Consider the following 14,791-nt stretch of genomic DNA (forward strand, 5'->3'; position numbering starts at 1 on the left):
GAAACAAAACCATATCTCTCAAATATTGTTCACAAATCTGTTAAACTCTGTCATGGTGGTTCATGTTTGGGATGCTCTGGATACGAAGGCGTGTTCCAGTTCCTGCCAATGCATGTCTTCAACACATTATTCACAATATTAACTACATTTCAATATATTTCCCAGCTGAAATTTGTTATTTACTTTAAAAATTCTCCCAGAAGTAAAAATCAAATCATATTTTTGATAAAAAAAAAAAGTGAATTGCACATTTTTTTAAATTACCTTTGTTTGCAAGATTTCGTTGGCGTTTTTGTAATTTAATCAACTTTTCACAGCTTTTTCTTAACAGTGCACTTTGTAATATTTCAGTAGGGGTTTGCCACCTGCTTGTCTCCCTGGAAATGCTATTGCTTTGCCTGGAATGTTCCACAATAGGGCATTATATATCTACATAACATATCTATTCAGTTACAGGTGTTTACGTTGCTAAAAATACTTTGAAAAACACAAACCTGACCCGTAACTTGACCTCACTTCATCTGCTCGTGTCTGTGGTTGATAAACAGATGCGTTTAATGCCATACTGTGGAACATTCTAAGCAATCATGTTTGTGGTTGTTGTGGTGATTTTTGTATGTTTTACAGTGCAGTTTGAGCTTTTTGCACCCATTTTCAAATACGGTGTTCAAACAAAACTGAACACCTTTAATACTCGAGTACTAGAGAATACTTTTGTACTAGAGAGTAATAGTGCAGTACCTCAATAGCGTGCGTGTACTGCTCCAGCTTGTCGTCGATCGTTGAGGTCAGGACGAGGGGCGGCGTCTTCTTGAAACTGTTACTGAACAAACAGAACAAATACAGGGAATTAAACCACAATTTCATAATGACACGGTGCCAACTTAAATAAGCAGTTTCTCTTAATTATCATGACCTCATCGACAAGTTTCCATGATGTTCTCTGAGCTAAGGTACACATCATTAAATAGAGTTCAATGAAAACGTGTTCTGGTTCAATTATACAGTCATACAGATTAAAAAAAATGAGATTAATTGATTTAATAAGAAAAAATAAATGAAAACATACAAAACTTAAGTGGTAAATGCTTAAATTTGTGGTGAAAGTGTCATTTAAACAGTTGATGTAGAAGCAATATTACTGGTACTATTTGGTAATATAAGAAAAGAAACAGTAGAAAGAGATAGTAAGTAGTAATGGCAACAATTATTTGAACTTTTGTTGTATAATGATTTGGTTTCAATGAACAACTAAATAAAACATTCTTTTTTTTTGTGCAATTAGAAGTTCAGAGTTATAACCCCACTTAAGGTCCTTGGTACATGCGTTGTTTGATTCACTTAAATTACACTGTAGGTGGGGAAAATCTTTCATTTAGAGATGTTATATTGAAACATTCTGTCGTTTACTTGTAAATGTAAGAAAGATGTTTTTTTAAGGTCATCATCAAGTAATGTTTTCAAAATCAAACCATTTTATGCTTAAAAATGACAAAAACTGCACAAAAGATGCAGAAAAAATCCAATCATATCTATTCAAGGGAACACAGTTTTTATATCAGCAAAAAACTACTTTTGGAGTTAATTGGGCTTTTAATTATCATCATGATTATTAAATCCTTTTGCGTGATCTGTTGTTAAGTACAAAGCCAGTTCATTTTAGTGTCTTTGGTGAAGAAATGAAATATTAAAGCGTATTTATGTGCAGACTGTGATGTTCCTGAGCCAAAGAACAAAATATTAGGGGGAAAAACAGTTCTGGCTATTTGGCTAGTTCTTGTCTTAACTTAAAAAAAAAAAAAAGGAAAAATGAAAGAGGTGTAAATGTAGATGATGCCATTGGAGACTATCTGCGAGCCATCAGGTTGATTTGTGAATGAATGGCAGTCTGTGCTTGTGTTGTTTGTGTTTGGGAGGAGCGGCAGCTGTCCAAACTCACACGCTCATCTGAAACCTCTCTCCTTCCTTCTCTCTTTCCTCCCTCTCTTACTCTTTTTCTGTCCTTTCCAGCCGATGATGTCATTGTCTTCAACGGGAAACAAACTCCTTAAACTGTCTCGACCTGAAACGTGTGTCTCAACCCGACTCCAGCCACGCCCTCTTTATCTGACTGCAGTCTTATCCAAATAACACTCACGAATCTCACTCGTGTGTACATATTGTGCTATATACAATCAAACTCTCACGTTTAATAGCAGTTATTCACGTAAACTTTTGAACTCTAAGTCAATAAGAGAAAACAGGTGAAATTCAAGAAGTCGGTGAAATCTATGAAGGGTTGTCACGAGCAAGAGATAAATGCTTTTTGAAATACTTTATCTATAATCTAATGTGATAACACTTGGCAATGGCACATTAACAGTCAGAAGCAGCAGTCGTCATAGTGATACTTGTTATAAAAGAAGAAGAGGAAGAAGTCATAGTTGTTAAAACATTAAAAAATATTGAAAATAACTTTTTTCCTATTGAATTGCCCTGTATTAAACTACAATTATAAAATTCCAAGACAAAAAAAATGAAACAAATAAAAACAAATTGCCAAAATATAAGAAAACTATTTACAAGGCATTAATAAGCAGTAGTTATTTGTTTACAAGCACTTATGAGGTATTTATGAGCATTTGTTTGTTGTTTTTTGATATTTCTTTAAAAAAATTAAAAAGCAGCTGATTAGTTCATCTTGTACATAGTTTAATAACACACACATGGCTTGTTAACATTTAAAAAGGTATTAAAATACATCTATAAATGCTAGTAAAGGCCTAATAAGTGTGTAAAAAATAACAAGTGCTTATCAATGCTATATAAATTGTGAACAAAGGAATCTTATTATAAATCATTACCAGATATATTTTTATTTGTACTAAGGATGTAACAATATCCCAAATCTCCCGGTACAATATATATATATATATATCTTTATGAATTGTATTTTAATTTAACTGAATTGTAGATATGCTAGTTTTTTTTCCTTTTAAAATGCCTTTGAATTCTTACGCATTGTATTTGAGAAACAACATTTTCTTATATTTTATGCATAGTTATTTATGTCTTCATGTTGTCTGCACTTAAATGGAGCAAAGGATCATGGTCTACGTAGTCCTTTCAGTTATTTTTAATGGTCGCTGCAACAAAACAATGCATTCATTCAAGCAAATTGAAAAAAATAATAATATTGTGAGACTTTTGGAGATATAATAACACAATATTTTGGTTATTGATGCATCCCTACTTTCAGCCATTGCTCCACTTTATTTTAAAAAACAATGTAATAAAAAAAAACCTGTTTCCTAATGATATGGGGACTCGTTTTGCCCCATAAAAAGAAATTATTAAAAGTCTATGGCGTTCCTCTACTGCAGGTAACGTTTGTCATAAATGAGTAACTTTGAAACTATGATAATTTCAACTATGACCCAAATAATCATGATTATACAACTGTATTTTCACAATCGACCTGTTCCTCTGCTCACACATTCTAAACTAAGTCCATGCAGTGGCTCAAACAGTCTCTGCTCGGAGTCAGTGCTAAGTCCTCTTGAGCTTCAGACTGAGTGGAGCCGCCATAGCTCAACCAAGCTAACACAGCGGGCTGCATCTGGACTGAGTTAAACAAGGCGATAAATCAGAACTAAGTCAATGGAGAGCGCTGCGAGGGCCTGGGAGGGCGCGGGCAGCTCAATATGAGGCACCTTTACACGGCAGCTCAATATGAGGCAGAGAAAACACGTCACTATAAATGGATTTGTCCATACATGCTGTACTTAAACACTACAAATCCAACTTACGAGCAGGGCTGGGAGCAGGCCCGGGTCTAGACCAAACTGCATCCGAGTTTTCAAAGGGGTGCAAAGATGATACTCTTCCATTTAAGTGGCATTATTTAACACACTTGAAATGAGGGTCCGAACACTTTGAAATGAAGTTGCATTGTACCCTTTTGCACCCCTGTAGACCCGGGCCTGGCTGGGCTCTTGGTTTTTGATTTGATTCGATCTGCCCTTTTTTTTCAGAATAAACAGAATACATTTTGCTTCAATCATGGATTTCTGTTCAACACAAAAAGTAGACACATTTCTTCTTCCTGCCCATGCTTTAGGGTGCAGGTTCACACCAATTTTAGTCCTGAGGTAGACTTGTTCTGTTCCTTGTTTATTCCAGACATAGTCAAGGTGTCGTTTCGGTTTTAGTCATGGTTTAGCCCCACTTTTGATGTGGTGCAAGTGTGAACGCACCCTAAACCAGGACTCAATCCCAAACTAAACCTGGAGCAGATCAGGACAAACTCAGGACCAAACCAAGTCCACATCAGGTTTGAACTGGCTACAAACAAGGATCAAACGGCACCCTAAGCTGGGCTCACTTTTCAAGATTTTATCTAATATGACAGCTGTAGTGTGAAATGGGAAGAGAGAGGGTAGAGACATTCGGCAGCCCAACCCACGACACCGAGGTGGTAATAATGGCACATGCACAGCATCTTAAACCACTGCACCACTTGTGATTAAACCACTGCATTACTTGTGAAAACGGGTTGATTGAAACAGAGGCTCGAGTGCTTAGCAATGTCCTGTTTTCACCTGTCCCCCATCCCCGCCCACTTCCCTGTACTTAGTTGTGATTAATTGAAACATTTAAACTCAGAGTAATACTTGTAGTGTTGTAAAATATTATGAAACCATGAAAATAAAACCGTAAATAACAATCCGCTGCTTGTTACGGTGAAACGTCACAATGAGGAGGCGGGGCTTCTGTACAGGAAGTCACTGGACCAATCATGTCTCCTTTAAGTAAAGTGCTGAGAAATGCCAGACTAGACGCAAAGAGTTTCTAAGTCCACAAACACTTATTACAACAAAGGGCCAATGTGAACTATATGTTATATGTTACTACAATAAAATATACAGAATAATACAACAATACCAAGATGTATCGGCATTTAACACTATTTTGAAAGTAACTGTTCTCAAATGCAGACTCAATACGACCCACCACAGAAGTGATCCCAGGGTAAAGTGACAAACGGCCTGTCCCTGTCTGACCACTGTCACTGTTAAGGACATCTCAAAACCAATTCTGAGTTTCTGGGTTGAATTTGATGATAGAAATTGGTCATCTTTCCAGAACACTGTAATTACATTGTGCTATTAGCCAAGTCTTCGAAGTTGCCCAAAAGTATGAATGAAATATGAACCCAGAAGGAGGCCAGTACATTTGAATAATGGTTAAAGCCTCAGCATTATAGTACAATCTGAGGTCAGCAATGGAAAACCCATTGAGAGTAAATGCTCATGCTTTGTGTCCACCATTTATAGTTCTGTTAAGTTATGTGCTTGTGATATATTCAAAACTCTGTAAAACTGTAATGTAATACTGTTAAAAAAGGACTTGGTGATTAGAGATGGGAAATATGGTGAAAAAAGTCAAAATAACAATTGTTTCTTTTTTAAATATGCTAAATGTGATTATTAAATTAAAATATGAACTGTTTTACTGAGGCAAAAATAATGACATTAGGATTTTTTAGTGTTAAGATTATTGTGAAAAAAAAACAGCACTATTTAACGATTATTCACGATTATTACTGAGACTGTGTGAAATCGTGTCTAACACGTATCTATGTCTGAATTTTGTGTCCAGCTTTAAGAAACTGAACTGTCTGAAGTAAATGTGACAAGAACAGCCGGATTAAATAAGTACTTTGTTTACATGTTTGTTTTGTTTAACTATGCATTGAATGAAATCCACTTAATTTTGCTTCCAAAATGCTAACAAATATAATTTTTTTAGTTCTTACGATTGTGTTGTGGCCTAAATAATCACTGGGGGAAGCGAGTCTTCTGTTATGCTGCTCCCACAGCTTGGAACTCTCTCCAGTGAACTGAGGTCATGAGCTGGTGACACTGTGGGGGTTTTCACTCAATTCAAAAAACAAAGAGCGAGAATCCTATTAAAAATTATCTGCACTTTTAAATGTTTCTTAAATGTTTCTTCTTGTTTAAATGTGTTTTAAATTGTGTGTTTTCCCTCTTCGGCCAGGTCACAAGAGGTTTCGTTTTTACCTGGTTAAACACAGGTTCCTACAAAATAATAGTGTCTTTTCTGATTAGTGTTGTGGATAAACAAGGATGCAAACAGGACATGAGTGAATAAATGACACATATACAAATAGTATAGAGTTAAAGACTGTGACACTTACCTCTTTTTTAGTGATCTGCTTAGGGACTCTGTTCTTTCTGTTATCTGTAATGCATACAGAGGAATAATAATTATAGCATATACAATAACCACATACTCCATGTTTACATGTGTACATGTGTACATGTTTACATGTTTACATGTGTACATGTTTACATGTTTACATGTGTACATGTTTACATGTTGTCCCACCAACAATGGGACATTGTCTGATTTCTGGAGTTGAAATTATATGCAATCCACAAAATCAGATCAAATGTAGTTGTTTTTACATCTTTTCAAACAACTTCAAAAATCTGAGAATATTGAGTGTGCATGTTCTCTCTGTTCACACCGGTGCAGGTTTTGACAAATGAATGTGACAAAGACAAAAATGAAAAATGTAGAGAAAATACAGCATTTCTTAATTGAGCTTCCTTTTGTTGCTAACTGTTTTATGATAAATATTTGTTCAAGCTTCGATGCACATTCGCTCCTAACAATAGTGACATTATCCCTGAATTTGTATTTATCTTTTTCCTTACCAAGAAGGAAGGAACATGCTCTGGGACAGTTTTGCTGATTTTCTGTCAAGATTGGTTAATCTGCTCTTTATTGTTCACCAATAACTGACTCGTTGTTTGATTTTCTAACTCTCTGTTGGTTAAATCAATAGTTTGGTAGTTACCTTGTGCTGCGAGGTAACTACTGTTGTGATTTTGGGCTTTACATAAATACATTTCATTGGATTTCCCAGGCATTTTACTGAACATGATCGGCAAAGCTTATGTTTGAGTCCACATCACTGAGTAAATATAAAACCAGTCCAAGCTGCAGTGCTCAGCCGACATGCAGAGTCATGCACACACCACACTGTGTTTTTATCCACCACTGAATACAAAGCACTCCATAAATTAAAATACATATATTATTTTCCACTTTGTGCAGACGTTATGGTGATAAACAAAACCACACAGCAGTAAATGCAACCACACTAAAGTACACTTACAGTCCAACACTCTATTGTTCCACTGTGGAGATAAGACAGTTCCTTTTATTTAGAGTTTCAATGTAAAGTTTAAAATATTTCTAAATGCCTTGTTACCTTGTGTGTGGGTGTTTTGGGACTAAACGGACTGAAGGCTTCGTCGCCATCGCAGGATGTACTCATGCTCTTCATCCTCTCGGCCGCCTCCATCCTCCTCCTCTCCATCTCCTCCTTCATGCGCCTCTTCTCCTCCTTTAACGATCAAAAGGGGAAGTCAGAATTTAAGCAGTGATTGATAAAATGGTGAGGATATCTCTTCTGTGAGCGCTCAAACACATCTAAATGATCATATAATAACAAATATGAAAGTCTTCAGCCCAGTTTTTAGTTTGTTCCTGTCATTAAATAACTGAGTCTGTTTGTTGTGGAGATAAATTGTTGTAGAGCGAGTTGAAATGTCTTTTACCTCCCCCTATTGAGACTCCCTAAAATCAAGAAATCAGATTTCTTCTAAATTTTTTGCATTCTCTTATCAACAATATATTATTTCATTTTGAGGATTAGGATTTAAGAACAGTAATTGTACATGTCATTATGATTAAAAATGTTCAAAATAAGACTAAATTAGGACTAAATGGAGAAAATAATGTCTTAAGTGAGTCTGTCACAATAACAAATGGAGTGTGAGACAGTAAATTGCAAGAGAAAATTATAATCTACACAACAACCTAAAGCGGGAAAATCTCAGTAAACGCATTTCTGAATATATAAAATATTGTTTAAAAACCTGAGTGGTAATGTAGTATCTATAATCACAGTATATAGTAGTCAGAGTCAAAATTGTGTTTTTTTGTTTACATTTTTTTAGTCCAAAATATACTGTGGATGTGGACTTGGTTTGGTCTTTGTTTAGGTCTGGTTTAGTTTTGAATGTGCAGCTGAACACCTCAGGCACATTTCAGTGACGTTCAGATCTTCACATGTTTGATTTGATTAATAATGAAATAACATAATCATCCATCACTCTATTCTACAGGCCTGGTCCACACCTCCTCTTTGGCCAGTCGGCTCTGCTCTTCCTCCCCCCTGCGTCGCTCCTCTTCCTCCCTGATGCGGCGTCTCTCCTCTCTCCTCCTCTTCAGCTCCTCCAGCTCGTGTTCGGCCTCGGCCTGCCTCTGCCTCAGCTGCTCCAGCTCCTGGCTCTCCTTCTCCTGGAGGCCGCGCCGGATCTTCTCCAAACGCTGCTCCGTCTCCTGGATGGCCTCGCTCTCCTCCGGCTCGGCTGCTCGACTACAACAGCAACACAAACGACACATTTACTTATTTGAATAAGTGAACCACCACCAATGTTTATGTTTACTCTTTCTGAGGTCATTTAACTTAAAGGACACATATTATGCATTCTTTGTATTGTTATTGGCCTTCAAACATGTTTTAGAACTTAATATAATGCCTCTGTGTTGAAATGTACACTGTATTTTCTTATCAGTAAGGCGTTCCTTCATCAGGATTTGGTGTTAGCACTCCATCTACTGGCAGTAGTGGGAAATAAACAAAAACAAGCTGGGAATATAAGCAAGAAGTTGTAATGAATGCGATTTGACGACAGAAATGCTCAGAACGAGTTTGCTGATTTATGGATTTAAATTTGGAAATTGAGTTTTTTCTGAAGCTCAAAGAGAACTGACCTTGTAGACCAAATGAATTAGACAAATTAAGCAAAATATAACCCAAAATATAATCCTGTGTATGTTTCTGATGAGGGAATACTGCCATAACAAAGCTTAAAAAGGCCCATTTTGCACAATATGTGTCCTTAAACAAATATTACATCTACAAAATGAATTAAAAAGTGTTCTAGTACAGTCTCTCATGTTGTATATAGAATTATTTTCATATTGATTTGTGCTGTAAGCCAGACCCTTCTCGTGACTTGTGTCCTTATTGTCTGTGTGAATAGCTTTGACAGGTGCACTCACTTGATGGAGCGCCTGCCCCAGCTGTTGGTGCTGATGCTGTGGGACACTTTCTCTTGAGGGGCGGCGTCGCCGTTTGAGTTCCCGTGTTTGGGCTCCTGGTTCAGGACCACTCTGGACGTATACGACACTTTCACCTCTTGTCTTTTTTCAACCTGTAGAGAGTGAATGTGCAATACAGTCTTATAATGATTCTGGAGAGCAAATTTTGTAAACAAGCACATAATATTATAGTCACATTTTGGAAAACAAAAAAATACATTTAACTCTCCAAGTCAATAGTAATTTATATATATATATATATATATTTTAAACTAAAAAGATTCATTCATTCAGTCTTGAACAATAATAATGTAATTCATGAACCAATAAATAGGAGTTAAAACACAATTGCATCAAAGGTAAACCCAACTTTTTCACTCTTCTAATATATTTCACAAATAAAGTAAACGGATAGTTGTAGATTTGAAAATACAACAGCCTGTGCTAGCATCGTGGTAGCACCACAGCTAACATTAGCATTCTTGGATAACTATACAAATTTGGGCCGTTCCACTTCATTCTTTGACACAACATAACTCCTAAAATCTGTTTAGTTGTTGAACAGTGGGCGGTAGAGCAGCTTCTACATTCAAATGAATGGATTGCTTCCCCCACAGAGGTCGGTTAGTGGGCGTTCCCTTGGATACCAACTGTATCTATTACAGATGCATTCATCCTCTCTCTCTTTAACCAAAGTTGTTGAAGATAGTTTGGAAGTGAGAATGAATTAGATGAAAATTTGACGTTATTATAGCAATTTTAATGTTTCTTACCTCTACGTTTGGTCTATGGTTCTCCTTCCTCCTGGGCGTTTCCTCTTTCTTCCTCCTCTCCTGCTCCACCTCTCTCCGAGTTCGTACAGCCTGCTCCTCCTTCTCTCTCTTCTCCTCCTTCCCTATCTTCTCCTCCTTCTCTATCTTCTCCTCCTTCCCTATCTTCTCCTCCTTCTCTCTCTTCTCCTCCTTCCCTATCTTCTCCTCCTTCTCTATCTTCTCCTCCTTCTCTATCTTCTCCTTCTCTCTCTTCTCCTCCTTCCCTCTCTTCTCCTCCTTCTCTCTCTTCTCCTCCCTCTCTCTCTCTCTCCTCCCCTGCTCCTCTCTCTCCTGCTCTCGCCTGGTCCTCTCGGCTCTCACCGCCTCCTCCTGCCTCTGCTTCCTCCTCTCCATCTCCTGCCTCTCCTGCTCTTGTTTCTGTAGGCGGGAGGCGGTGAGGGAGCTGGGCTGGCTGCTGCCTCCATGGCCTCCGCCCTTCTGTCCCGTGCTGGGGTCGCACTCCTCCTCTTCCTCCTCCTCGGCTCCGTTCTTCTGACTGTTGTGGCTGAGCTCTTGTAGACGAAGCTGTTTCTGCCTCTCTCTGCGCTGGGTCCAGTCGCTGAAGCCCTCGTCCTCCTCCAGAGAGGGCGAGCTGCTGGGCTTGTAACTGCCGTCCAGCCTGGCAACAAAACAGAAGTAATCAACCACTATGAATGGATGTTATTTTGTTTCACATAATGATTCGCTTCCAAGTTCCAATGTGCTTTATTTGTCATCGTACATACAACACAAAAATATTACACATAACAGTGGTTACATTTTCAAGCAAAAGGGGAAGTTTTGAGCAAGAACAAAATGAAAGGGAACAGGAATGTTATCAAGTCGGCAAATAAATTGAATCTTCAAATTAAACACTCCAAATCCAATTAGATTAAATAAAAAACAATTTAGAATTTAAAGTATTATGTCTGTTCACTTACAGTGCATGGCAGGTTAGATTACACATTTCACTAAAATGCATTTCATATAATTATATATATTTTACTTGAAAAAATGAACTTCCTGGTTGGATAAGTGCAGCAGATGTGATGGTAGAGGTAATAATTAACTTTCGGCTGGATTGAGTGTTTTCGTCGTGTCGTTGCGATGTGTCTTGGCTCTGAGTCCCCCGGCTCCGGCCCCGCCCCCCGGCTCCGGCCCCGCCCCCGGCTCCGGCCCCGCCCCCCGGCCGGCGCCGTACCGCGTTTCCACAAAGGAGGAACTCATGAAACTGCGGAGAACAGTCGTCTTACCCGGAGATCGTCACGTTATCCCGTCGCAATACTGACCTAACCTAATACTGATGTGCAATTCTGTCGTATGTGCAATTGCTGTGAAATTCATGTGCAATCTATGTGCTGTCGTGACACATATTCATGTGCAATTACTGTCGGGATCACATGCAATGGTATTTATGTATTTATTTGTCTATGGGAGTTTTTATTTATTTATAGGAGATCTTCTACTGAAAGTGTTTTTCAGACTTCCTATAAGTGATCTGTTCTTCTGTATCTACCTCTGTATCTACCTGCGTTGCACCAATGAAATTTCCCCATGTGGGACAATAAAGGAATATCTTATCTAACTGTTACTTAGCAACCATACTGTAAACAAGCGCTAAAATCCATACAAATTAGCTATTTGTCAAGACGCTTCTCTCCCTTGGATGCACCTTGTAAACCAAATGGATTCTTGACCTTGATTAAATACAGAAAAAGATCTGAGTTCAGTCATCATTTTAGAACAGCCACACAGGAACCAAAAGAGTCGGGAAGAGAGGAAACCAAGACTCTGGGTGTTCACAAGAGGTCAAACAAGGACATGCTATAGGAAGAACTTAGTGCTACTGTCATTTTCAACTTTTCTTTTTAAACACTATGATTTATATTTAGGGGTGCACGGTGGCAAAGGCGGATCTCCAAGAAGGAGATCATGGGTTCGATTCCTGGACCAGACCAACATCACATGATCTCTCTGGGTGGAGTCTGCATGTTCTCCCCGTGTTACCGTGGGTTCTCTCCGGGTTCCTCCCACTGTCCAAACACATGCATGTGTTAGGTAAAATTGGTGACTCTAAATTGGTCCTAGTGAATGAATGTGAGAGTGAACTGTCTGTAATGTCTATGTCTCTGTGTCAGCCCTGCGACAAGTTGGCCACTGTCCAGGGTGTACCCCGCCTAAGGCCCGAAGTCACTGGGATAGGCTCCAGTCACCCGCGACCCCGAAAGGGAACAAGCGGTAGAAAATGGATGGATGGATGGATGGATGGATTTATATTTTCCACCAAATATGCATATCACGCTAGGGGCTGGTTTTCCCTGACTAAAACAACCCCGATTCAAACTGTTCCTGAACCCTGAATACAAACAAATGTCTGGACTCTTTGAGAAGCTAGCACTGACAGTTTACTCTAATTCTAAGTGGTAATATGTTTTTATCAGATAGTTGGCAAAAAGGAATAGATGGATAAACATTCCGAGGGCCTTCCCCAGCTCATTTAATACTGAAGACCTACTTTTCCTAGTTTGCGTGATACAATTATGGACCGTCCCGCCTTGTCTCACTACTTTGCCAGTACTTACTATACTGATGAAAAAGTATGACATTCTTGGCCTTTTTGGACATCCTTCCTGTAAAGAAACTACTTAATAATGAACGGATTAAACTTGGAAGGATCACTGACTCTTTCTACCTCCAATGTTCCCAATCAAACAAAGTGAAACTCTGGAGGAATGTGAGCTGATCCCATCTCTTGACGAAGCTTTCCTGGATCGCAGTATCATTGGCTTGTACACTGGACTGAGCCATGTTTGTGTTCCCAGGAGCTGCCGAAAAGGAATCCTTCTCCTACATTCTCCACATGATTAAGACACAGCAGCCCCGGTGCATCATGGGAGCCCCTCTCACGGAGTTAATCAGCCACAAGGAGCAGCTCTGTGTGTTTGAGTGTGCCAGCGCTGTGATCCGTGAAGTGCACCGCGACTGACAGGGCAGTGACAGGTGCGCTGTGGATACGGCACGACGCTGGGATTTGACCTCTGGAAGTGGTGGTGGTGGGAATTAAGAGTACTGTTACTTCAGGATAATATTATTGAAGTAGAAGTACAATAGTGGTCCAAGATATTACTATTTGGGGAGTATTTCGGGAAATTAATACTCAAGAGTCTAATGAGTAACTGTCAGGCCGTAACATCTGATTTATCATTTGGAGTTAATGTAGTAAGTAGATACAGGAACAACATAAATCCTATAGTTAAGGGAAAGCAGAGCATAAAAATACTTTATAAAACGGTTAAAGCGTTAAATATAGTGTAGTAAACTGTGGTAAATTGTGCAGGTCTTTGGTCAATAGAAGTTTTAATTTTTTATCATATATATCATAAACATAACTCAAACCATATGGAAAGTACTTCATATTTCAGTCAAAATCACTTTTACTTTTTAAAATAGTACTTTTAATTTTATACTTTGTTACTTACAACCACTGTATTAGTATTTTCAAAATAAATGTTAGTTAACTTCATTATGAAGTATTTGTTCACGCTTTATTAAGGCTAATCTTGATCTAGTTATTATAAACCTTTACTCAGGTAAGAGTATGTTACATTGTATAATATATTATTCAAGTAAAATTGGGGTGCATGAAGACTACAAGAATAATTTGCATGCTAAAAGTTTTTACCACTCTACTGTACATTTTGTCCAGGTTTAGGATTGAACAAAACTGACCCTATGGAATATATTAGCCAATAATATTCAAAAAGAAAAAGAGAAAAAAAGAAAGAAAAATCCAGTATTGTTATAAAAACAAAAAAACAAATACAGATACACACAATTGTCTCCATAAAAATGCCATTTGCACCATATTATACTACAATCCCATCAATCAGGCTTTTTGAACAATGCAGTCTGAAAACAATTCATATTTCTGCACCAGAACCTCTTCAAACACCGTGTTGTTTTGGCTCAACATTCAAACCAGTTCCTTTTATCCAAGACATTGCCTCACAGCTCTTAGTATCTGGAATCCATAATGGCACCGCGTCAAACTTCACACCATTTCTCAAACGCCATCTTTCATTGTGCAAAAATGTGACCTTTAAACTTTGGAGGCAGGAAAACCACAATATTATTCTCTGTGTCAAACCCGAGCGAGTACGTCTAAACCAAAAGCCTTTTCACAATGACAGGGCTGCGTGTCCCCGGCTGACGTCCAGCGGGTGGTGTTTGCAGGAGGTGACGGAGGAGAGAGAGGTGTTGCGTATAATCACCACCTTTGAAATCACAAGTTTTGACTGTTTTTTTTCGTTCCCCGTCCCGGAGAAGCTTGTGGTTGTAAACATTCTTGGGCGCTTGGGTAATGAGAAGCCAGCTGCGTGTCTGTCCTCACATCAGCACCGGGGGCCAAAATGGTGGGCTCCCAGTGGAAACATTGGCTTAATGTAATGAAAGTGTACGTACCACGCACAGACGGAGAACTTATGGGCTGAGAACGATGAAGGATACGAGCAAAACCACTTAGAGCTCGGGAAGTTGTCTGACATGAGTGAAAAAATGAAATATGTTTTGTGTTGGATAGTTTATGGTTTTCTCCTGTTAACACGCTCCAGGAATTTGGAGTCTGTTTGACCTAATTTGGGATTTATTTAAGGAGAACGTGCAGTCAAACTAAAGCCTTAAAGAAGTTGCCATGGGAATGTGTATACAATTATGAGTTATTATTAGCGATCAAGCAGACTGGACAAAAGTGGCTTTTTGGTTTTGAAGTTGACGATGTAGTGAAGTAAAACAGTCAAATAGTAGTATATTTAAGGTTT

At 38.4% G+C, this 14,791-nt stretch overlaps 1 protein-coding gene across 2 annotated transcripts in view; it reads right to left on the minus strand.

Moving 5' to 3' along the window:
- The window catches only part of lsp1a (lymphocyte specific protein 1 a), a 47,915-nt gene that overhangs the window by 9,180 nt on the left and 23,944 nt on the right, over positions 1 to 14,791 (minus strand). The window contains exons 3-9 of one of the 2 annotated variants that reach the window (XM_072434704.1): positions 10,227 to 10,614; positions 9,957 to 10,049; positions 9,145 to 9,296; positions 8,215 to 8,455; positions 7,283 to 7,417; positions 6,200 to 6,243; positions 742 to 823 (exon numbers count right to left, since the gene is read on the minus strand). In XM_072434704.1, the coding sequence (XP_072290805.1) occupies positions 742 to 823; positions 6,200 to 6,243; positions 7,283 to 7,417; positions 8,215 to 8,455; positions 9,145 to 9,296; positions 9,957 to 10,049; positions 10,227 to 10,614 (1,135 nt within the window). Of the gene's footprint in view, positions 1 to 741; positions 824 to 6,199; positions 6,244 to 7,282; positions 7,418 to 8,214; positions 8,456 to 9,144; positions 9,297 to 9,956; positions 10,615 to 14,791 lie in introns of both variants that reach the window. The other variant, XM_072434703.1, reaches the window with a different exon arrangement.

Source organism: Eucyclogobius newberryi, unplaced genomic scaffold (assembly GCF_026437365.1).
Source record: "Eucyclogobius newberryi isolate DKJ021-1_F unplaced genomic scaffold, fEucNew1.0.hap1 SCAF_7, whole genome shotgun sequence".
Lineage (NCBI taxonomy): Eukaryota > Metazoa > Chordata > Actinopteri > Gobiiformes > Gobiidae > Eucyclogobius > Eucyclogobius newberryi.